The sequence below is a fragment of the Harpegnathos saltator genome, unplaced genomic scaffold, assembly GCF_003227715.2.
Source record: "Harpegnathos saltator strain DR-91 unplaced genomic scaffold, Hsal_v8.6 scaffold507, whole genome shotgun sequence".
Taxonomy (NCBI): domain Eukaryota; kingdom Metazoa; phylum Arthropoda; class Insecta; order Hymenoptera; family Formicidae; genus Harpegnathos; species Harpegnathos saltator.
The window spans coordinates 265,114-290,000 of record NW_020230324.1 but is presented as its reverse complement, the minus strand read 5'-3'; the positions used below and the strand labels follow the sequence as shown (position 1 = coordinate 290,000).

Below are 24,887 nucleotides of genomic sequence, written 5' to 3'. Positions count from 1 at the left end.
AAATATATATATCGGCCTGCGAATTTTGTATCGTTCTTACGAAATGTTAAGTTCTCTCTCGCGAATAATAATTTCTCTACTCTTAATCTAATATTCACTAATAATAATAATGAGACATTTATTTGCATTCGCTCGATTTCTTTGATTTCAAAAACAAAAAATTATATACCGGCTTGCGAATTTTGTTTCGTTCTTACGAAATGTTAAGTTCTCTCTCTCGCGAACAATAATTTCTTTGCTCTTAATCTAATATTCACTAATAATAATGAGACATTTGTTTGCACTCGCTCGACTTTTTTACTTCTAAAACAAAAAATATATACCGGCCTGCGAATTTTGTTTCGTTCTTACGAAATGTTAAGTTCTCTCTCTCGCGAACAATAACTTTTCTACTTTTCAGCTAATATTTAATAATAATAATGAGACATTTATTTACATTCGCTCGACTTTTTCTATTTCTAAAACAAAAAAATATATACCGGCCTGCGAATTTTGTTTCGTTCTTACGAAATGTTAAGTTCTCTCTCGCGAACAATAACTTCTCTACTTTTAATCTATTACTCACTAATAATAAAACATTTAACTGCACTTGCCTGACGTTTTTTATTTCTAAAATAAAAAAATGTATATCAGAATGAAATTTCACCCGTGACAGCACTAACGTGATTTTCTTTGATAATAGCTTTTGCGGTAATTAACTGTACATCTTCACACGCGTTATCTCGGTATCTCTTGTCGTGTGAAACAAAAACTACTCGATGGACAATCAGCGACTCATCAACTGATTTTTGTTCGTCGAATTGCGAGACTGATTGCGCAAACGGACTTACTGATTCGCCGTTGCAGTAAAATCTGCGTCTCACGACTCTGATATGGATTTACGTTCTTGTTAGAAATTTGCCAAGTGAAACAAAACAGTGAGACACAACAAAATATTTCACACATCTGGAAATATATGGATGCATTTCGCCCATCATCTGGCCGTGTCCCGACGTCCTGCGTCCTTCGTCCTCCGTGGCTGCTCCGGATGCTCCGTCGCGGCGCGGCCGTCGACGCTGACATTGACATTCGCGTATAGGAGATACAATTCGATCGACGAGCGAACACGCGTGAATTAGCGCGATGCCGACGAGAGCCGATTCAATATTTCAATAGCAGACGAAATATTTTAATTGCACGACGGAGATTGTCAACGAGACGCGAATTCCGCACCGCGCGGAAGTATCAAACTAATTGACATCGCGGCGAGAGGGGCGAGGTCATTCCGCGGCAATCAACGACCTTCGTTGGTGGCTAATCAGCCGACGAACACATCCGATGACGAAGAAAAGTCAAGATCCGAGCGACGCTCTCGAAATATTCAGGATCTTCGAAAAATGATCCTACGTGCCGTTCGTTGTCGGTTAATTAGTAAATTTTGCGACTAATTCGTACTTTTTTGCCTGCTATTTAGCGTCTGGCCGCGATGAAGGTTGAAAATCGACTCGAAGAACGGATTACAGGACGCAGGACACAGCAGCCGCCATTAATCTGTATCGCAAGTTTTCCTCTCTCGTGTCGTGTAAATGCACAAGTAAAGGAGAAGCGTAGAGTTAAGTTGTCGAAGTATGCAGTTGAAGAGCCGTATACTCCGAAAAAAAATTCATATTTTCAGAGACGCCTTCGCAAGCGAGAGTCCTCGCTCGTCAGGAAAGCGAATTAGATCTTAATATTCGTGAGGAAAGTTTCCGGCCGGAGTTACGGAACACTGCGTTCTATTTTATTTTCTACTCGGATGCTGCAAGAGCGATTTTGCTGCTTTTGCGGCCGTAAGGTAAACGGCCCACTTCTTGACCCTGACGGGCTTACTGATCCTTTCAATATATTTTAATTTCAGTAATTTTCCTAGGCATAAAATGTCACATCGATTATCGATAAGGCGAGCAGCGATATCTACCGCTCTCAGTTGCGGAGAATCAGACATTTTTCTAATGAATAACTATCGTCAAATCTCCCGATTGAAACACAGAGCTACGCTTCGGAGGTGTTTTTTCCGTTTTTCTCACGAGACTTGTCTAGCGCGAGTCATGTTGTATTTACGAATCTTTATAAGTATGTGAGAATAGAATACTCTAGAAGTACGATTAAGTAGAGTACGATTCAGAAAGAGCTAAATGTTTGTTCTGGTACGCCGAACTTTTCTGCCGAAATTGGTTTCCTGCTGAAATTTGGCGGATCAATGCATTCGGGGCTATGTCTTATTTACTGACCGTGAAGTCTATTACGCATTAAAATCTGTGTTCCTGTATTTATTGTACAGTGTATAAAAAGCGTGGGGACGGCGAGATATTTCGAAAACTAAGCATTTTAGAGAGAAACGTTTTAGACAAAAATTGTATGGTTTCAACGAGGACACAAAACAACTTTGTCTTATACACAAACAAACTTTATTTTACATAACTTATATCATTTTGCTTATAGATGGCGCCACATTCACTGATATTCACTGATCATTATTTTTCTTGAATGGAAATCCCAATTTTTTATTATATCATCTTTTTGCACCAATTAAATTTGAGACAACTTTTGTCTCAAACATTCTTTTCTAAAATGCTTAGTTTTCGAGATATTTCGCCGTCTCGGTACTTTTTATACGCTCTGTATCATCTCATACGAATGTTATAATTATTTAAGTAACGTTTCATTTCATATTACATAGAAATATAATATTAAAGAAATATTCTCTCATGCTGATATTTGTGAAATTGTACAAAACGGAAGTTTGTTTATGAGATTATGTTGCAACAGCATGAGAAAGAAACGCCAGCAGTGGACTACTTTTAAGTAAACAATTTTATTATAATTTCTAAATCTATTCACTTGCAAATTAGGTGTATCTTATGCGGAAAACTTTGATTCGCGCGACAGAACTATCTGTTATCAATTTCATTTCTCGTGTTGCTCCCATAAATAAAGAATAACCATCTTTGCTGGTTTTAAAGGGTCAATAAGTGGGTCGTTTACCTCTTATTAACCTACGCGACAGATTTCCGTTTTACAGACTCGTCAAGTGTACGCTTTCCTAGCCGCATTTTCAGGCGACACAGTCGGTCGGTCACCTCTTGCAAAAATAGCGAGAGGACGGGAGACAAGTTATGACATACCTGAATGTCCACCAGATGTTGAAGCACATCGTGTTCAGCCAGAAGAAGGCAGCCAGGAAGAAGAAATGCGCCATGATCGCTGGAAACATAACAAGAAAACAGGCCTCGTTATTGATGGCTTTGCGAACGCTTAAAGCAACTTAGAAAGAGAGAGAGAGAGAGAGAGAGAGAGAGAGAGAGAGAGAGAGGGGGGGGGCGAGCGGGGAAGGGGTGAGGGGGAAGGCTTTACTCTCCGTAAAGATATTACGCGATGTCGAGGAACTTTGCAGTTTGTCAGTCGCAAATATCTATGAAGTCTAATGACCGGCGCCGGTAGGAAGTGAGGAGGAAGTGAGAAGGAGCTTTTTATTTTTCATACGCGTTAAGTACTCTCACCGGAGCGCATCCCCCAGAAGCAGTCGAGTATCCCGGCCGCACACGGTGCACGCGCAACAATGGCGAAATCTCGCATTGTTTCAGCACTCGTAAATCCCGCGGCAAGCAGCGATCCCTCTTTAATCATTTATCCCGACTCCTAGCACAGATCCCAGACACTTTGTAACGGGTAAACGAGCTCGCCGAACAAAGACCGCGCTCCGCTGGTTCTCCGCGTGCCCCGATGCTTTCTTAAAGATTCATAAACCGGCGCCTGCAGAGAGGGGTGAATTTCGAGGGTGCCACACGCGAGAGGCCAGACAAAACTTCGGGGGAAAAGAGAGGGGGGGAGAGAGAGAGAGAGAGAGAGAGAGAGAGAGAGAGAGAGAGAGAGAGAGAGAGAGAGAGAGAGCGAGAGAGCGAACGAGCGACGGAGACGGCCTTTGTAAGGATCCGTTTGAAAAGTCGCCAAGAGGGTGCGACCGCTAGTGTCTATAAATTTTTGAGAGTGTCGCCCGCATTCATCCTTCGAATCCGCGCGCTCCCTCCTAATGAAGACGAGAATTACGCGCGGAGCGATCGTTTCTTGCGGCGCAAGAATGAAGAGACGGAAACGTCAGGAGGCACACTCCGACTTTCCGAATCGTTGCAGACAAAACTATCCCAGCAGTCAGCCGGGGCGATGACTCTCGCCGACGAGCAACAAAAGGCCACCGTATCCTCCTTCCCGGCTCTCGATAACCTTTAATTCATATCGATCGTGGGCCGCGCCGCGCGTTACACCGCATAAAAATGCGGAAGCGTGCCAAATTACAAAAACATGGGCGGCCGGGAGGCCCGACGGCGAGAGGGATGAAATATCGCTTCAATATGCGTGGGCCGCGTATTGATAAATTTTTAACGGCGTGTTTGCCCTTAGAATTCGAACAATGAGCGCGGCAAGCCGCCGCCGCCGTAGCCGTCGTCGGCATCGTGAGAGAATCGGAGCATTAATTTCCGAAAACGTTGATCGAGAGAGGCAGGACGCCGCGGACGGCGAACGCGTCAAACGACGTTCTTTGCGCACAAACGGCCGATGATATCCTTAATAAGAGCACGCGAGTATATGTGAACGGTACCCGAGGAGAAAAATTAATAGGGCCCTGGTAAGGGCCTGATTATTTTTCTCTAACATTAATCGGGCCATAGTAGGAATAGGAAGACAAGGGCCATCAAGATGTGTAACAAATGGCTTAACAGGTCCTTATAAGGCAATATTATAAGGGCCTTATGAGGAAATATTTTGATTACTGCTCGAGTACAAATATTTATTCTTTCCATTCCAAGAAATTTAGATTTATAATCTCTTTATTTCTTTATAACCTTATTGGTATATAACAAGAATTTTTTATTTTAAAAATATAGCATACTTTACAATAAAATATAGTATGTTTTACACATAAAAATCTTGCTACTGTTTTTATCAAGATTTGCTGCATCTCAAAATAAAGACGATACTAGAAAAATCCTTGGAAGGGACTAATGAATATGGCAGCTAATAAAACTAATAAAATTTACTTTCAATTGCGGTTAAAAATTTTTAAAAGAACCAGACGACAGAGCGCATACCTAATAAAACAAACAATAATAAAACAATAATAAATTATGACAATTTTATTACACGCTTCAGATCTTATTAATTTTCTATGACAAAACTTGATTTTGTATATTTAAAGCATCCTTAAAAGATCTTTCTAAGGCCTTCTAAGGCCCACATTAGTTTTCCATGCTAAAGCGTTATTTCGTAAAATCTAAGGCATCTCTAATAAATCCTTCTAAGCTTTTTCTATCAAAGCCTAATTTATTACATCTAAGACTAAATCCCTAATAAATTCCTCTAAGGCCCTCATCAGTTTTCTTTATTAAAGCCTTATTTCGTAAAATCTAAAGTATTCCTAAAGGATTCATCTCGGTGTCTGACGTGGTATAGTAATGAGGCATCCCTTTTAAGGGAATCCTACTTTCAGCCTTATCGGGGCCTTATGCATCGCGAGGATGGCCCTAATTTTTTGCTCGGGTATACGGGTATACATATCAGCGGCTTACGTTTAGCTTTACGTTATGTAACGCGGAATTTATGCCGCAATTAAAACAATTGCGATCGCGCTCTGATCGTTGCATTACCGCGTATAACGATGGAAACGTTTAATCTTTCAGAGTTTAATTACGCATGCAGCGCATTTCGCGAAACGTAAAATATTCACGCTGGAAATTGGTTTATAATAAAATACGCGTGCACACACATATATACATGCGGGCGCGAATTTTTATACGTTTCCTCCCGGCCGGGATAAAATTTTGAAGCGCCAATGCTGCGCGCGCGAGAAAGAGAGAGAGAGAGAGAGAGAGCAAGCGTCTCTATTATTAATAATACAACAAGCGCGCGCGACCGATTGTGCAGGCCAGGCGTGCGTGACCTGAACCGATCCGACGATTTATGCAATCCCGGTTATCCAGTTATGAGTCGCGAGCGCGATAAGCGGCGACCGGCGGAAAGTAGCGAACGCGCTCGCTCGGATTCTTTGCGGTAATATCAATTTATGCGCGCTGCGCCTGCCTTCACCGACTCTCTACGTTTGCGCAACGCGCATGCATTACGCGCGCCGTCCTACGTAAGAGCGCCTCAAGGATCGACGCAAGGAGGGCTGACGCATGAGAAACCGTTGGAACCGGCCGGCCGGCGACTCCGCGCCTTCGCGCCGTCAATTACGGCCCGCGTCGGACAAACGTGCAATTAGAGAATACTTCTTCTCGCTCGCAACTGGAAAATATGAATAAATCGCGTGTGACGGCAGTGTGACTCATCGTTATCTATCGCTCAATCGGGCCCCACCGCGCGCTCATTCGCTCGCGATTATTCCGATGAAAAGCGCGAGAGACGCGGGGGAGGGGATGTGACAGGAAGATGGGGGGAGGGGGGAGGGGATGCGGAGGGGAAACGGTGAGAAATCGCGACGTAAACACGCGTCTGACGCGGCGGCTTCGATGAACTTTTACTTTGTGGCGGGGGCGCCGGTGTCGCGCGCGGACACGCCGGAAGAATTCATATCGCTAATCGGGCGCACCGCGGTAATGCCGCGACTCTCACGACTGATCGATGTATCTGCGTTTCCGGCGATTTATGGCCGCGCGACATTGCGGACTCTCGTGAGCGAGTCGAGTGTCCACACGCGGAAGCGAAACTCACGCGTCTCTCGAGACACTCGACGGCACTCGGACGAGCGACGAGGTGGAAGGTCGGCGCGGATCGTCGCGACGCGGTCGGTCCGGTCGCAGATTGCGATTATTATCTTCGACTTGCGGTCTCATTACGATTATAGGCTGTTTAAAAGAAAGAATTCAGGACTTTAACCCGTTGCATTCGGAATGCCAGCACAGCTGGCATGAACGTTTATTCCGGCAACTCGGAATGCCAGCTCTGCTGGCATGATAAAAATTCAAAGACAGAAAGCAATCAAGCAATAGAATTTGCGGCAACTACTGTGAAAGGAAATAAAGATCCTCTCTTGTACTTCTTCTAGGAATCTAGAAATTATATTTAGAATTGTCGAGTCGCCGGAAGGAAACGTGAAAATATTCCTCGAGTGCAAAGGGTTAAGGGGCGAAGAGTTAAGGGCAGATAGATAGGCTAGGAAGAAAGTCCTCTAATAAACATTGGTCGAGAAATAAAATTGAATCAGAGCATGACTTACTCGCTTCTGGTGAAGTATTGGCAATACATTTCTGCCATTTCTTGTCGCTTGCTTTAATTGAGATAAATAATTATTCACAACTCCGGCGATATGAATTTTTCGACTCATGTTTACCCGGATCTTCTTTTATTTTTCTTAAAAATCCTGAACCCTTTTTATACACACCCTGTATATCGCGATTATAATTTCCGACGGCAAGTAACTGTGGAGCGGCTCGAATATCGAGCGTTTTTCCTCTCGGGAATAAACACGCGTCTACGCAGCGCGAGACAATGCGACAGACCCGCATTTTCGCTAGATCGCGGGGTGGGATGTCGTTTTCGCGGGACGCGGGGGGTGGGTTTCGGTCGCCAAGTGAAACGCGCGGTGTCCGTCCGGCGCGGAACGTGGACTAACGATTCGCAATTACACAGAATCGCCCGCGACCGACGCCCCAAGTCACCCCCCAAGTGAGATTAACGCGCGCTGCGGGGGTGTGAGCGGCGGAAATCGTCAAATAATTCTTCGCCGGGAGGCTTCGTGCCGCGCGACGGCATTTATCGCGCGGTCCGACCGCGCGGAAATAATTAAATTTCCAAAACTAATTACGGCTCGTTGCAATTATAACTCGGGCGACATTCATCCGCGGATCGTCGAGCGCTCGCGCGTCTCCCGCCGTTCACGCACCCTCTTTCTCGACCGGCGAAACCTGCGGGGGCTGCAGGGACCCCCCTCTCTCTCTCTCTCTCTCTCCTTCCCTCTCACACCGCCACTCTTCATCGGCAAAATTCGCCGGCAACGTGTTTCGGACGGCGGGGGCGGGTCGTGTTTACGCGCTGTGTTCTCCATTTTCCACGCCCGGCGGAACTTGCCGCGAGAGGAAGGTCCTTTTGTTAGAATTAGCGCCGGGGGAGTCGGTCGGTCGGTCTGTCGGTCGGAGCGGCCAGAGAGAAAAAGGGGTGCGGGAGACGCGCGGAGGAAAATCGCGCGCGCGGAAGGGCCGGCGATGTTTAGAAGTACAACGCGCGCTGCTTGTTTTCGCATTCGTCATGATTTATGTCGTCGAGAGGACCGCGTCGAGCGAGCTTGCTCGCACACGAGCTGGACAGGGAGAGGGAGGGGGAGGAACGGGAAGAAGTCGCGCTTGATAAAAAGACGATCCTGCGTTAGGAGCTTTGCGCCGCGCGCCGGAGGAATGTCGGGACCGGAATAGGAATGTATTTCGCTTTTGGAAGGATATTCTTTGTGCGCGTGTCAGGAGCGTATTATTTTCCGGGAGGAGCGCTCGCTCTCTCTCTCTCTTTCTCTTTTTCCGTCCTACTCCCTTTCTTCCCTTTTCTCCTCTGTGTCCCCAAAGTCGGCAGAGAGGAGATCTTATGACCGAACGAAATACAACGTTCTCCACTAGACAGCCGGAAATAAGTCACGTGTGCTCGTGAGCTCCGCGCTGTACATTTATTACCGCTTTGTTCCTGCATTTTTTGCAGGTCCACGACCGAGCTCTCTCTCTCTCTCTCTCTCTCTCTCCCTCTCTCTCTCTCTCTCTCTCTCTCTCTCGACGGCGACGTATTGAGTTGTTCAGAAAGTAATTTCGGTTTGTTGCATGAAAATAAAAGACGATATTTTTAATGAAAAGAAAAGTTATATTCTGTCAAGTATTGACCATTTTGTTCCAACACATCCTCTCCATACATACAATTTTTTCTTGCTTGCGCTGCATTTTTGCCTTTACGGTAATAAAAAAGCAGCATGTGACGGAAACGCTCACGTTGGTTTTTCATTTTTGACGCGACGCCGAACAAAAACAACTTTGACAGATTCCAAAACAACTTTTTTTTCTCAAATGAAACTTGAAATGTGCATTTTGTAAAAATGTAAAATGCTTTTCTGGTTTAGAATGAGCTTAACTGCTTAACCCTTTGAGCCACGAATTTTCCTTTTAACTGATTTCTATAAAATTTTGTATCCAGGGGTTTTCTGGGTCGCTGATTACGAATCCGTTGTCAGATTTTCGAACTTCAAAATGGCGAATCCAATATAGCGGATGTAAAATTCAAAATTCAACCAATTTCCGTGAAACTAGGTATCTAGGGTTTTCTTGGGTCGCTGATTACGAATCCGTTGTCAGATTTTCAAAATTCTAAATGGCGTGGAAATTTGGGTTTTTTAAAATTCTCGTTTCGCTGTATTGAATCAGCCATCGTGAATTTTGAAAATCTGATGATGGATTCATAATTAGCGACCCAAAAACCCTTCAATATCAGTTTTTCTAGAAATTGAAGTTTTTTTTAAGTTTTCCGTCCGACATATTAGATTGGTTAGCTTGAATTTTGAAAATCTGATGATGGATTCGTAATCAGCGAGCGAAGAAAACCCTAGATACTTAGTTTTACGGAAATTGGTTGAATTTTTAATTTTGTGTGCGCCATATTGGAGATCCGCTATTTTAAATTTCTAAAATCTGACAACGGATTCGTAATCTACGCCCCAAAAAAATCCTTTCCCAGATTATTATTAATTCTCAGTATTAATTCGCACATAAAAACAGTTAATTCTTCGCCTTGCCGTACATTTATTCTTAAAAACATTTTATTGTGTTCGCTTATTTACTATTAGCAATAATAAATTTAAAGAATTTATAAGTAATCACAATTATTTTACACTAGTTAGGATCTTAAGAAGCTAAAAAATATAATCGCTAAGAAATCGATCATTGAAACTGCTTATAAAATATATAAAACTGACGGAATATAGGTGGGGCCTCTCTGGATGTCCGCCTGCGCCACAAAAGATTAAAAAGGCAACTAACACGATTCATTTGGAAAAAAAAAAAAAAAAAAAAAAAAAAAAAAAGAAATTACTTTCCGAACAACCCAACCGAAACTTGCGACGTTGGCCAACAATCGCACGCAGCGATCGCGTCTTAAGTTTAGACGTCGCGCAACATTGTGTCGCCGATTACACGCGATCGAGTCGTATCTTTGTGATTATCGTGCGCACGTGTGCGTGCGTGTGGGTGTCGCGTCGACGCAGCGACGAGCTAATAACCGATGGATAATAATCGGCGGCTAATAACACGGCAGTCAGTGTCACAACAATGCGAGAGCATTATGACGGTTATGTAATTATTAATTTAATTATTACCGGATTTGTGTGACTAACAACATAGGCGGATGCGTGCGGCCCGAATTACGGCCGACAGATGCAACGCGCGCGATGCAGTTTCCAGCGGCTTCCGAAACGCCAACAGCCGACAGCCGATAATAGTCCGACATAATTAGAAGAAAAAAAGGGAGAGAACGCGCGGAACTCAGCGCTGTTGCAACGCGCGTTGCAAATTCACCCGGCCGCGCCCGCACGCGCGGTACAAAGAAAAGAAAGGCTCCCGAGAGAGCCTTCCTTTTGATCATAACTTGCCGCGTCGTTTCCTCGAGCCTGAAAAGTTCGCCGGCGAGCGCGCGAGCGTTTATATCCGGTAATCGAATGCTCTCCGCGGACCGGGCTGATTTCCCCAGCTCGTGAGCTTTACGACGGGGGACCTTTCGTTAAAATTGGCTCTCTTAGACGCGGCCGGAGCGAGACGGCCGGGGGTGGCCGACGAAGGGAGGGGGCGGAGGCGAACGCAGGGCGCGAGCGCGAGGCAGCTGGGGTTAATTTAAGTCACGTTGTACACAGAGTCGAAGGAGGCGCCGCGGCGTTACGTGTACGACCCTATGGCGCCAGCCATAGAGGGTGAGTGTCAAGGGGTTGAAACGTCAGCCAGTTAAGGGTCTCGATTTGCATGGGGTCGGAATTAGATTGCACGGGTTGACCCGTCGTTTATCTTTTTCTTTCTCGGAGAGTACATCTAATTGCTCTGAGGGACGACGACACCCCGCACCCTTAGGCAGAGCTAACGTTATTGCCGCGCGCGTCGCGGAGGCTGCTCCTAATTAAATCCTGCGAGTCTAATCGCGGAGTCGATTCCACGAGCCGGGCTCGTTTTTCCATCATTCGGCGTGGGCTTGAAAACGAAAGAGACAATTGCGCCTGAACGACGACGTAGTGAACGACGCGCGATTAATGGCCGCTGCTCTCAAGGGCAGCCCGCTCATTTATTTCGAGTGTTCTCATTTGAATTTTTATCGCGAGGATGTTTTCCTAGTAGAAGCCTGCGCGCGGGCTTTTGGGGAGCGGAACGGCGGAGATTGCCTTAGAAAGATGGCCGGAGTCGCGCGAGGGATCTACACGCGGTGAAAGAGCTTGCACCGAGAGCAACGGGGGAGAGGGGGGAAGGAGAGAAAGAGTATCTCTCCTTTAAATCAACGCCGTGTAAAGAGGAAGTGACGCTAATGCGTCGGTATCACGCGCGGCCTCAGAGTCGCTCATTCAAGTTAAACACCACGAAACGGCGCGTCGTCGCTCGCTCGTAATTGGATCACAGTGGCTTTATTACGCACCGTCTTGATTTACACGGGGTTAGAATTGGAGTCGACGAGCGCGCCGCCCCGCGGATCCCTCGTGCTCGCGGGACATTACACGCTTAATGAATTACGAAAGTTGGCGACGACCCCGAGGGACGAGCGATCGGTCAGCGAGCGCGGCCAACTGAACGCGCGAAATGCTCTCGCCAGCCACTTTAATTCCGAAAAAGCCTCGCGCCGCTCGTCGCGCGACGCGACGGAGTCGCGAATAAAGTTACGCCCGCGGAAAAGCGCACCTCGATGCGCACTGTTGAACGCAAACGAAAGAAACGAGAAACGATATTGAGGATATTTCTCGCTCCTCTCGGTCGGCTCCGCGGCAGGTTCAACGCTCGAGTCGATCTATCCGGCTCTAATAGTCGATTCTCCCCGATTTTCGCCAAATTTTCAAGCTTTGTTTTTTATTTAAAGAGCGTGCGTTAGTGCGACATGCGTGAAAGATAGAGTTACAAATATTATATTTGTAACAAAGGGACGAATTATTAATTAATAATTCAATAGTTGCAAATTAATAATTCAAGATTATTACTAGGGAAGGTACATCGAAAAATTTGGCAAATTTAGGGCAGTTTCGAGTTTCCGAAAAGAATTGTGAATAATATTCGTTACGTCTAAAATCAACTTTTTTCGTATTGTGTAATAAACTTAGAAATGAGTTAAAGCCAAAATCACAATTTTGAAAAATGAAAAATAGAAGATCTTTCGTGGACTTACGCGCTGCGGCAAATATACGTATATGTCTACCGGTGTTTAGCGAATATGATAATAAATAAATAATAATAGATGATAAATCATATTATGATATAAAAATCGACGTCGTCGCATCAGTCGCACCCGTCGTCAAATCAGGAACCGCCTATTATCTTATTAGGTCTAATAATTAATTCTTTCCGATTTTCGACAATTTTCAATCTTTATTTCAAGATAGAATAGAACAAGATTAATCAGTGAAATATTTTCTCCGTTGTTGTCGATAACTTTGCGCCATTTATTGGGCAGTTGCCGAATCCCATCACGATAAAAACTCGATGGACTTTGAGGCTATAAAGTCGTCGATGAAATTTCGTACGTCGTCAACTGTCGAAAAATGCCTATCAGAGACAGTGCGTGTTGCATCGACCGAAACAAGTGAAAATCTGATGGAACCAAGTTTCTGAAAAATATCCCGCATGTGGGAAAATTTCCAAATCCGAGTGTAGGATGCTTTTCTTTGTGACTTCGGCTGTATGCGGTTCAACATTATCGCGCAGCAGGACTTTATGACTGCCTTGTCCAGTAAATGGCTTTCTTTCTCCATTGCATCGCTCAAACGTATCAATTGCTGCTGGTAAATTTCTACTTTAATGGTTTTATCCGGTTCCAAGAGCTCATATTGCAGCACACCCTTCTGGGCCAGCATATGCAGAAGAGAAGAACTTTTTTTCCGAAACGTTTGGATTTTGCTGTCGACGTTGTCGGTTGACCAAGGTTTAGCCATGATTTTTGCGTTTAGAATTTTCATACATGATCCATTTTTCGTCGCCAGTTACGATTTGTGCAAAAATCTTTTTTTGTCGTTTGGCGCGCAAGGTGACGCATGTGGCCAATCGGCGTTTCTCGTTGTCAATGGTTAGCTCGTGTGGAACCCACTTCCCTTCTTTCTGTATTTTTCCCATACGATGCAAACGATCGCAGATAGCTCTCTGACCTGCTCCCAGCTTTTCCGCAAGTTCTTGTTGTGTTTGTGCCGTATTTTCATTCAGTAAATTTTGCAACACCTGGTCTTCAAAAATTTCTTTGGCTGACCGGGGCGTGAGTGGTCGTGAAGATCAAAATCACCCCTTCGAAAACGTTCAAATCGGTTTCGGCACGTGCGATCGGTCACAACATTTTCACCACAAGCAGCAGAAATTATTTTGGCTGTCCCAGAAGTGGTTTTGTTTAAATGAAATGCGAAATGCATCGCGCATCGAATATGCTCTTTATTGATTCGTAAACACTTTACGTTGGTTATTTGAGGTTATGTGTGCATCAAACAGCAAACCATATATCATTTCGAAAAGTTAAATATCGAGACACTTGAAAACCGCAAGAGAACGGGAGAATATTCCAATCTGAAATTTTCATCGGAAAGAATTAACTACTGGACCTAATAAAAGTCTCTCAACTATTCCGGCCAAATCGCTCGCGCGATTTATGGGAGTCGGGAGAGAGTCGCGTCGCGCGAGATTACAAATACGGAGGAGCAGGAGAGAGGGGGGAGGGGGGAGCGTACTTGTTTGAAGCGTCGAATTAATGACTGTCGCGTCATTCGTCGATATTACGATCGTTACCCGCGAGATAAATATCCTCTATCCTTTCGCGGAACAGAGAGAGAGAGAGAGAAAGAGAGAGAGAGGGAGAAAGAGGAAGGGCGACGCGTGATTTACGCGGCGCCGCCGGAGGGGCGAAGTTTTGTCGGAGCGCAATGTAACACTGATAATTCCGTAGGAGTAGCTCGCGCCGGTAGGAACGAACGGCCGTGTCGTTCGCGCCAAAAACCATTTCAGAACGAAGAGGAATTATACGTCGGACTGTCGGGTCAGAAAGTGGCGACGACAGATGAGAGGCTGATAAATAGTTATGGAGAACGCGGCCGAAGGGAGCGGAGGGGCGGACGCGCGCGCGCGCGACATTCGCTCTCGTTAGATGTTAACGGCAAAACTCTTGAGATTGGAAAAATATTCGCTCGTTGCCGCGGCTGTGCGCGCTGCGCGATATTTAATAATTACCGGCAGGGGGGAGCGGGAGCGCTGTAACGAGAAAGCTCGCGAAGGTGAGTCGGAGCGGAAACGAGAAGACGAATGAAACGCACGCGCGATATCGCCGACCGGCGGATTTTCGTTAGGCGCGATATTTTGCAACCGAATATGATAGTTTGAGAGAGCGACTCAGCCGCGCACCGCGCTCTGCGCGCGCGGAACTGACGCGGCGGCGGCGGAGAGCCGGAAATATTGTGTCTTATGTTTTCCACGGCGAGAAAGAGCACCGGAGCAAACACATTTATCGTCGCGCTTTCGGTCGGAGCTATCAAATTCCGCGAGCCGCGCGAGAAACTTCGGCCTGGGAATTTCGCGAGATCTTCCTGAGATACTAACTGCTGCTCGCTCTTGTATCTCTCTCTCTCTCTCTCTCTCTCTCTCTTCTCTCTCCTTCCCTCTCTCCTCTCTTCGGCGCGCGACTTCCTGCGGATATTTTTCCGCCACACCTCTCTCTGGACCCTTTCCAATTTGCGATATCCAATTATCAGTGTGGAACGCGGGGGACATTTCGCGTCGGGCCGATCGGAAACCGGCGACGACAGATGAGAGGCTGATAAATAGTTATCGAGTACCGGGGAAACGAGTCGCGAGCGCGAGTCGGTCGAAAAAGGGAGAGAGAGAGGGAGGGAAAGAGAGAGAGAGAGAGAGAGAGAGAAAGAGAACAGCCGAGAGGGGCGAATTTAGAATATACAGCGCGCGCGTATGATCTATGACGCGCGATATCGGCGGGCGATTCGTTACAACATTAATAATTATCATCGATCCGGCCACAACCGCGGCGCGCTCCCTTTCCCCGCCGCTCCCCCAGCCCCGCGCTTCTCCGCCCCTGCCGCGTCGCGCCGTGCTGCGCACCTGCCGCGGTGTAAAATGCCGGAGCGCGACGGAATGACTACCGTTTCGAAATATCGCGCGATCGTGGATCGTCGCTAAATACAGCATCCATACGTAAACCGATTTAATCAAGCACGCAATAAAACTGACGTATCGCGAGTGCGCGCGAGCGCGTTGGACTCGCGCGTTGGAAATGCATGGCCGGCATAAATCCGGTGTGAGTGCGAACGTGACTATTCGCGGTCCACAAGGAGCGTGTGCGCGCCGGCGGAAAAAAAAATATGGCGCGCATAATTGCTATTAGGATTTTATGGACCGGCGGCGGCGGTGGCGATTTTCGTGAAATCGCGCTCGCTGTAGGTGACGTTGAGGAGAGCGCCGCGATTCCGCGCGATCGACCGATTAATTAGTCGCTAAGTGCGCTCGCGATCGCTCGAGCAATTATTAACGACTGCGAATATTTCGGTACATCTCTCTGGGAGCGAGATGTGGAGGGAGGGGAGGGCAAGCGAGGCTGTGATGACGTCACTGCGCGCTGTAAAAATGTCAATCTCATAGTTGGTGTTGTAAATGATCATATCGCGTGTCATTGTTATGTTTGTCGGGAGTCAATCAGTCGGCGTCGTGGAACGCGATAGAAACGCGATGGACGAAGGAACGCACAGAAAAGCTTAGACAGCAAAAGGTAAGCAGTAAGCGAATTAACCGAGTTGGATATTTTTGGGCTGTAAGAGGAATCATGAATTTTGATCGGCAAGTTTCCTCACTGCTTACGCTTACTGCCTAAATTTTTCTGTGTGTGCGGGCCCTTAAAAGGCCTTCTACAACGAGCCGTCGTAAGGGCTCGGCGCACAGAAAAATTTAAGCGATAATCAGTAAGTAAACTGGCCAATCGCAGTTGAATATTTTTAAGTCGTAAGAAAAATGATCAATTTTGACTGGTCAATTTCCTCATTGTTTACGCTTATTGCCTAAGTCTTTCTGGACCCTTAAAGAGCCTTCTACAACGAGTCATCAGTCATAAGGGCCCGGCACACAGAAAAACTTAAGCGATAATCAGTAAGTAAATTAGTCGAACGCAGTTGAATATTTTTGAGTCGTAAGAAGAATAATCAATTTTGATTGGTCGATTCCCTTATTGCTTACGTCTTATTGCTAAAGTGTTTTTACGCATTCGGACCTTTAAAGAGACTTCTACAACAAGTCGTTAGTCATAAGTTTAAGCAAGAAGACGTAAGCAGTAAGCAAATCAAGCAATCACAGTTGAATATTTTTTGGGCATCAGAACAATTATCAATTCTGATCGCTCGATTTGCTTACTGCTTTACGTTTTACTGTTCAAGCTTTCCCCCGTGTGTCCAGTGGCCCTTAGGGCCACAGAATAGCGTCCTTAGGGTCCAATAGCGCACAGAATAAGGTAAGCGGTAAGACGTGAACAGACAGGTGAATCAAGCGATCACAGGCCGTTCATCACGACCGCTTTTACTATTGGGTTGGCAACTAAGTGATTGCGGATTTTAAATAAGAATGAAAATTCAAAATTTTAAATTTGCTTTTTTAAATTTTTTTCAATGCATGTATGCGATACATTGAGCTTCTCTGCAATATCACGTGTTGTGCTATGACGATCTGAATCCGCGATAATGGCCTTGATATGGGTCTCATCGACTTCAACTGGACGGCCAGATCGTTGAGCATTTTTCGATGAAAAATCACCAGAACGAAATCTGGCAAACCAATTTTGACACTGCCTTTCTTTCAAGGCTTCATTCCCGTATACGGCACATAACTTCTCGTGTGCTTGCGATGCGTTCTTGCCTTTTCGGAAATAATACAATAAAATATGTCTGAAGTGCACGTCTTGCTCTTCCATTTTTAAATTGGGATAAAAACAAAACTAAAGAACTAATCGATATAATTTTTGTACTAAATGAAAGGTAGAAGTCCAAACAATAAGAAAAAAATATAGGTTAGGTACTTTGAACACGTTAACGAAACAAAAGAAAGTGTAAAATCCATTTGTCGACAAAATCCGCAATCACTTAGTTGCCAACCCAATACGTTGTCTCACCTGTGACTTGCTTACGACTATGTTTCTCCACGTGCCGTCCGCTAAAGTCGAGCACGCGGGAGCGACGACTGAGTGTTCCGCGCGGGCGTTATTATTCCGCGCAAAGCGGGAGACGCGCGCCGTCTAACGGCGGCGGGAGGGAATTCTCCGAAAGCGCGGCGCGGCGCGGCGCGCCGTGCCGCGCGCGGAGATTTAATCGGTCTGTCCTATTTTTTCACGACTAGAATCAACGGCCAACACAGAGTAGTTACTTGTTATTTCCGCGCGCGGTGAAACGCGACGCCAAGCTGTTGCACCGTAAGGCCGCCGCCGTAGGAATGAGGCGGCGGCGGTCTACGCAACTGCAGCGAGAAAACAAACGGTGTTTCTACATCGTTGCAGCGCCGGCAAACTCGCGCACCTCGATTTGCTCCGATTTAGAAGAGGGGGGGGGGCGCGTGCTATTTGTTTTCATGCGTGAGCAATGCCCGCCCGCTGAGATAAAGGTCGCGCGCGCGATGTTCCCGCTTTAACTCGGCGCTACTTGAAAGTCCATATAAACGCTCGTACATTTTGGCAATTTCTTCCCGGTGTCTTAGCCTACATTTCTGTCGGTGCTTGTGTAAGTACCGCCTTGAAATCTAATCACTGAATTGTTGCGAAATTTATTTCTCTATTCCTTACGTTTATAATACGCCAGGAATACTATTTAATCGCGTGAAAAATTAACGAGGTCGTGGGAAAATTAATTCAGGATGTAAAGGGTTAACTTCTTCGATGACGACCGTTACGTATTTATTAATGTCATATCAGTCATTAGTATTATTCGTAATTTTCTAATTAAATTTTCAAGATTATTTCTTCTTTTCTTGTTAAGAGCGAATTGTGTATATATACTGTACTGTATTATAAAGTACGTATGTGTGAAAGTACCTGGCGCTGCGTTCGCTCGAGTAAAGCCGCGTATACACCGAGCGAACAAACGGCGGATGAACCTCGAAGTGTGTATCCATTTTTGGATATATGTCTTCATGAGTGAATCGGGTCGAAAGTGGATCGAATGCTGATCGAACATTCGGTTCGTATTTGCTGCGCACATTTGCCGAATTCGTTTATTGTTCGTTGTTTGCCTGCTTAGTGTATACGCACCTTAACATTGTGCGATGAACGAGCACCGTACCGAAGAGGTTAACCCTTAACACCCTTTGAGGCACGTATTTTTCAGAAAATCCGAATCACATGAAAATTTATATACGAGGGTTTCTGGGGACGCTGATGACGAATCCGTTATCAGATTTTCGACATTCAAGATGGCGGATCCAAGATGGCGGACGCAAAAATGAAAAATCGCGATAATTTCGGTGACAATGGATATTGTAGAGTTTTTGGAGTCGCTGATTACGAATCCGTTATCAGATTTTCAAAATTCAAGATGGCGGATTCAATATGGCGGCCACAAATATGAAAAATCACGATAATTTCGGTGACAATGAGTTTTGGACCTCGGATTCATAATCAGCGACCTTAAAAAGCTAACCAAAGTACAATTTCAGCTAATCATATAAACATTTTATGATTCGCCATTTTCGAAAATAAATTTTGGAATGTGGGCCTCAGATTCGCAGCGAGCTCAGAAACTAACCATAATACAATTTTAGCTAATTTTATGTACATTTTATGATCCGCCATTTGGAATCCGCCATCTTGGAAAATGAATTTTAGAATGTGGACCTTAGATTCATAATCAGCGACCTCAAAAATTAACCAAAGTACAATTTTAGCTAATTTAATAAAAATTCTATGATCCGCTATCTTGAATCTGTCATCTTGGAAAATTAATTTTGGAATTTGAACCTCAGATTCGTAATCAGCAACCCAAAAAACCCCCAAATCTTGATTTTTAGCAAAATATTCACTCATAGTTCGTGGAAAATGATTTTTTCTGTAAAAATGTGTATTTTTCACATTTTGTTTATTTATAATAAGTGGACAACTTATGCAAAACACTTTTCAACCTTTCATGCATGTTCCCATATCATATAACGAGCTAAAAAACGCAAAAAACCCGACAAAAATCCCTCAAATATAAAATATTTTATGAAAATGTGAGAATAAATAGGTAGTAAGTATACTTATCACCATACCTCAAAGGGTTAAGCATTTAAGGGTGAAAGTTCAGCCGATGGTATTTTTTAACTGTTGCCACTAGATAGCAGCACACTGCACAGCGGTGTCCCGCTAGGATTTATAATGTTCATAAATATTTATGGTTCATGTACACTCGACAAAAAAAAAATATGGGTGGAAATTCACCCGTCCTAGTAATGGGAGGTAACAAAAGCATCCTAGGGGTGCTATTCACGGACAAAACGAGCTTGGTTTAGTCCAACAATAGAATAAGAAGAGGCTAACGACATTTGTATTCAGAGACACTTTTTTAGTCTTGCATTAAACCCAGCTTAAATTTAAACTACCGGTAGGAGTAGTCCAAGGTTGTTTTAACCTTTTAACTACTACAGGCGTATACATACGTCCTGACACATTCATTAATATCGTCAAGAATTTCCTTCCTTCATTCTTGTTCGGCCTTATTCGTGTTCGTGTCCGTATATCCTTTCTCGACAATGTCCTTTCTTTTTAATATCGAATCCACTAGAAAACTTTTCTCCTCCGCGGACCAATTTTAGCCTTTCCTTCGTTTTACTATTACTTTATTTTGTTTGGTGTATCCACTGAGAATAATTTCACTGTCACAAATGATAAAAAAGAGAGTCTCAAGATGTAAACGCGAACCTCAAAAGTCGCGCTTTGACAATTCCCTGGTGATTGCATTTCACTGGCTACGAAGTATCTGAAGATAAATTAATTCTTAAAGGCTACCATGAGTGAAATTTCACTTTTGATCTCGAAAAATGTAATCATATTGACAATATCAATTTGAGTATTTATTCACGCTATCAGTAACAATATTATAATAAAACAGATCAGTTCTTGTATATGTCTTGCTATAAACAGTAACAGAAAATTAGCTTGATATTTGATGATAGCTTTTAAAGGTTAAGCCGATTAAATAAAGATCCAACTGTGAATACCGCTCGAAGGGTTTAATCTCCTCAGTCCGGATACCAAATCTCGGGAAAATATCTTTGAATAACATAGCCTTAATTCATCGTTGGACTATCGAAGGATTAATTGATCCAGGACTAAAATAAGACTATTGAATTTTACACATTGTCACCGAATAGCACCTTCAAAGGTAGCACTACGACGGGCGAAAATTCACCCGATGATATTCTTCAACTGTCGCCACTAGATAGCAGCACACATTACGCAGCGGTGTCCTGCTAGGATTTACAATGTTCGTAAATATTTATAGTTCACGCACGCCTGAAAAAATAATAAAAGAGTTATAAGTGAAAATCCAGTTCTGTCCTAGTAACAGGAAGTAGCAAAAATAAAAATATCCTAGTGTCGAAGCGTTAAACGCCCGCGCCGCACTGCTCAATCGTCGCTCCTAAGATGGCGACCCACAAATGGCCGGCAATCCTCAGTCGCGCCGATTGAAAGAATCGGCTGTCGGCCGGAAACGCCCCGAATTATCCGGAGACATCTTCGAGCGATTACGAGCGCGACCAGCGCCGTCGCGAACAATAGCGAGCCGTCGACGACGACGACGGATTTGCGATATATCGATTTACGGTAACGTCTATAACCCGGTTTCCACTCGTTGCGATATCCTGTGTATCGCGTGCTTTTCCGTTTCGCGAACGTAGCGGCGGAGGGGGAGCTACGCTTGATATGATTACGGCAAATCGTATTATCGCTCTTGCGTTACACAGGGACAACGACACGCGAGAGCGCTTGATCGGCGGCCAGCCCATTAATCGCCATTACGTGGGCGCCCCATATTCGCAGGACGTTCTTCTCTCGGCTCGGCTCTTTGTGAGTTTCGCGCGCCAAGTCGGCGGCGAGCCGCTAATGAAACTCCGCCGGCCGCGGTGAATCAGACTCTCTCTCTCTCTCTCGCTCTCTCTCTCTCTCTCTCTCTCTCTCTCTCTCTCGTTTAAATATATCCCGCGCTGGCTACGCGCTTTCGTCCCTTCCGCGGGACCCGCGGCGAGTATTCGCGAGACGCACAATCGGCCCGACGCACAATGGGGCCAGATGACATTCTTTGGTTGAAAATTCTCTAGAGACCTGAATTTCCAACCGATCATCGAGATCACCAAGAGATGAGGTTGATCCTGAATAAATTCCCAAGAGATTCCCAAGAGATCTGTCTAGCCGAAATTTTGAAAAAATTATCGGTTCATGGTCCATGGGTTTAGGGTTTAGGGTTGTCTTCAAAATTTATCGTTTGAAGTGCAGTGTCTTGGGTTCGACTACAATGGGTTCAAGCCTACGGATACTAAAAGCGAGACCCCAGAACTTATGATCACCTTTTAGAAAGCTCAGAATTTCAAAACTCATCATTTCACCGCCACATTAAGAAAGAATTAAGGATTAAAATCCCTCGGTTTTGTGCTTCACGGGTCTATATTTGATGTTTTTGTATTTTGAACATATGAGTTTTGGCTTAATGGGTTTCTGCTTCAAGATCGATCAATCTCGAGGTGTCTGTTGATGATTAGTTTCATAGTTTCAATCCGCTGAATACGCTATTACATAGAAGTAAGCGTCGAATAATGAGTATTTCACAAGTTTCTCGCGTTTTATTAACGATAATTTTTCCTCTTTTGAGGCTAGTAATTCGAGAAAAAAAAATTTTTCTTTTTAATTTAGGCAAGACAGATCTCTTCGGAATTTATTCAGGATCAGCCTTATCCATTGGTGTCGATGGATCGATTGGAAATTCAGGTCTCTAGAGAATTTTCAACCAAAGAATGTCATCTGGTCCCTGACGACGGATCGGCCGTGGCCGTCAGTGAAATAGGCGCTTTTATTTCCGCTCCGAGCGGACAACTCGCGGGACTCTGCCCTGCGCAATGTCGCGGGGGGGAATTTTTACGATACGGGCGATGTAATCGAAACAGCGGGGAGCCGGCTAAGCGCGGTGCGTGAGAGAGAGAGAGAGAGAGAGAAAGAGAGAGAGAGAGAGAGAGGCCGTCGCGCAAGATAACGTTCGCCTCTTCGCCTGAAATCGCCGCAGCGGTTCCGCTGGAAAAAAGATTCATCTTCCCAGTCGCGCGCTGAACACGCGAGAGCTCTGCCTCGCTCTCTCTCTCTCTCTCTCTCTTTTCCAGCTCTGTCTCTTTTTCTCGAGCACAGCCCGATCTCGCGTGCTCTTCACGCACACGAAGGAGCGAGCGTGACGACTTAAACGAGCTACTCTGTAAATTAGCGGATTAGGCTCGTCGCGAGCAACGGGGGAGTTCATCGTCGGCGGAGGCTTCGGAGTGGCGCTTATCTCTCTTTCCGAGGCGCTTTTCAGCCGCGATTCTTTCGTGACAACCCCTCGAGGCGGACCCACCCTCCCCTCTCTCTCCCTCCTGCAGCTCCTTTCGCGAGCTCCCCTCCGTCTTCGTCGCTTGCTCGCGCGCGCGAGTACAATCGGCAAAATTCTGTTATATTTAGACGTAACGAGCGGTGGCCAATCAAAGCGCGCAGTGCGGGGGCGAGGAGAGAGAGAGAGAGAGAGAGAGAGAGAGAGAGAGGAAATGGACGCGAGTGCAAATCGGCGAACGATGGAGAGACGCCACTCGAGGCGTCCACTTGTGCGCGGCGGGCGTCTCGTCGCGAGCATCGCGCCGCGCACGAGAGGCCGCAATGTGTCTCGAGTGTTGCTGAAATTGCTGGCGAATGACGTCGACGGGCTTCCTGGCGGCCACCTGGCGGCGGACGAACGAGAGGGAGGGAGGGAGGGAGGGAGGGAGGGAGAAGAGCGAGAGGAGGCCGGGAAAGTGCGCCGATCTTCAAACTCCCCGGCCCGTTAAACGGCCGCGTGACGAATTACCTGGGAAATAACGGCCCCTCCCACCCCTCGCCGGCCGTGCAGCGCCGGCGGCGCGTGAACCGACGACAATCCGTAATTAATTTTCAGGACAGCGAGGATTTCTCGATACTCGTCCTTTTTTCATGACGCGCGTGCGCGCGAGACGGGGAGAAGAGCGAGGAGGTCGGTCGTTGTCACGGGGGACCCCCGTTGGCGGCCTTCCCGCGACCGGGGAATTAACGGACGTTTCCGTCGACCCGTTGCCGCGGCGAAAGAGGGCTGAACAAACGACGCGGCGACTCCCGAGACGTCAATTAGCGAGCGTCCTAAAAAATTCATATTGGAAACTTGCCGCGCCTGGGGACGAAACTTGCGAGGTATTTCTGGGGGTTTTCAGGGACAGCGCGCGGCGGCAGAGAAGCAGAGGAGAAGGCGGAGGAAGGACGAGGACGAGGAGGGAGGGAGGCTGCGAGGGAATGGCGATTTTCGCAAGCACGCTTGTCATTGTTCAGCGCGCGTACGCGACCTGACCTTCATTCTCTTCATCTTCCGCCGTGGAGGAGAAGTTCGTCGTCGATTCACAACGCGCTTTCTTTAGTCCCTTTGAGTGGCGTATATATTTGGAATTACCGAATGCACCTCAGTCGGATCCCTGTCCTCCTCTCTCCGCCGACAAATAATTTCATTCCTTTCATGAGAAATCTTCAACTTCGAGCAGCTGACCTTTCTTATCTTCGATTCGGAGGGGGAGGACGTTTGCATTCTGAAACGAAAGGGTCAAACCGGGCGATGCCGGACCGCGTCCTTCGACCGCTCGCGCGGGCGACTGATTTTATTGGGTTGTTCAAAAAGTCATTGCGTTTACCTCCGATAGATGGCTTAACCTTTTAACGTCTACTGGTAACTATAGTTACCAGAAACGCATTTAAGAATCCATAACTTGGTGAAAAAAAGGGATATTTTCGTTTTCTTTGCACCACCGTAAAGGTGAATTCTTCTTCCAAAAAATGGTATATAGATTGTATGTAGATTCGGTTTAGTTTTTAGCTCAGTTTTAATGATAACATGTTTCGTCAAATTCCAAGTAGGCATAGTTAGCGCATTGTTGTTGACATCTAGAAGTGGACTATAAATGAATAGATTGGTATCTGTTACAATTTTATACATTTGAAAGCTTTCTCAGATGCAAAATGCGAAATCGAAAGAATAAAGAAATTCAAAATGGCGATTATACTCCAATATAGTGGACGCGAAAGTCAAGGAATCAACCTATTTTCGTGAAACCTGGTGACCTACAGTTTTTTATACGATGAAAAATGAAGGGACGATTGACTATCTAAATGGTGATCTATAAGATATTCTTCTGAAATAGTAAGCTTGACGCTCTGAATGATAAACTTCGCTCACGAATATAGTAAAGTTTCAGCTCAAAAATGTCAAGTCATGTCTTACCAAGGAATGTTACGATCAATTCGTTGACGTGTACTGTCAACATCTCGACAAATTGAACGAAGCAATAACAGAAAGGCGGCTAGAATTGATAAATCGCAAAGGAGTGGTCTTCCATCACGACAACGCTCGACACACACACACACACACACACACACAAGTTTGATGACTCGCG

General features: G+C 45.6%; 1 protein-coding gene across 1 annotated transcript in view; it reads right to left on the bottom strand.

Annotated features, from left to right (window-relative positions):
* The window catches only part of mthl1 (adhesion G-protein coupled receptor methuselah-like 1), a 241,606-nt gene that overhangs the window by 139,497 nt on the left and 77,222 nt on the right, over positions 1-24,887 (bottom strand). The window contains exon 4 of the mRNA XM_025302624.1: positions 3,144-3,222. Within this exon, the coding sequence (XP_025158409.1) occupies positions 3,144-3,222 (79 nt within the window). The remainder of the gene's footprint in view (positions 1-3,143; positions 3,223-24,887) is intronic.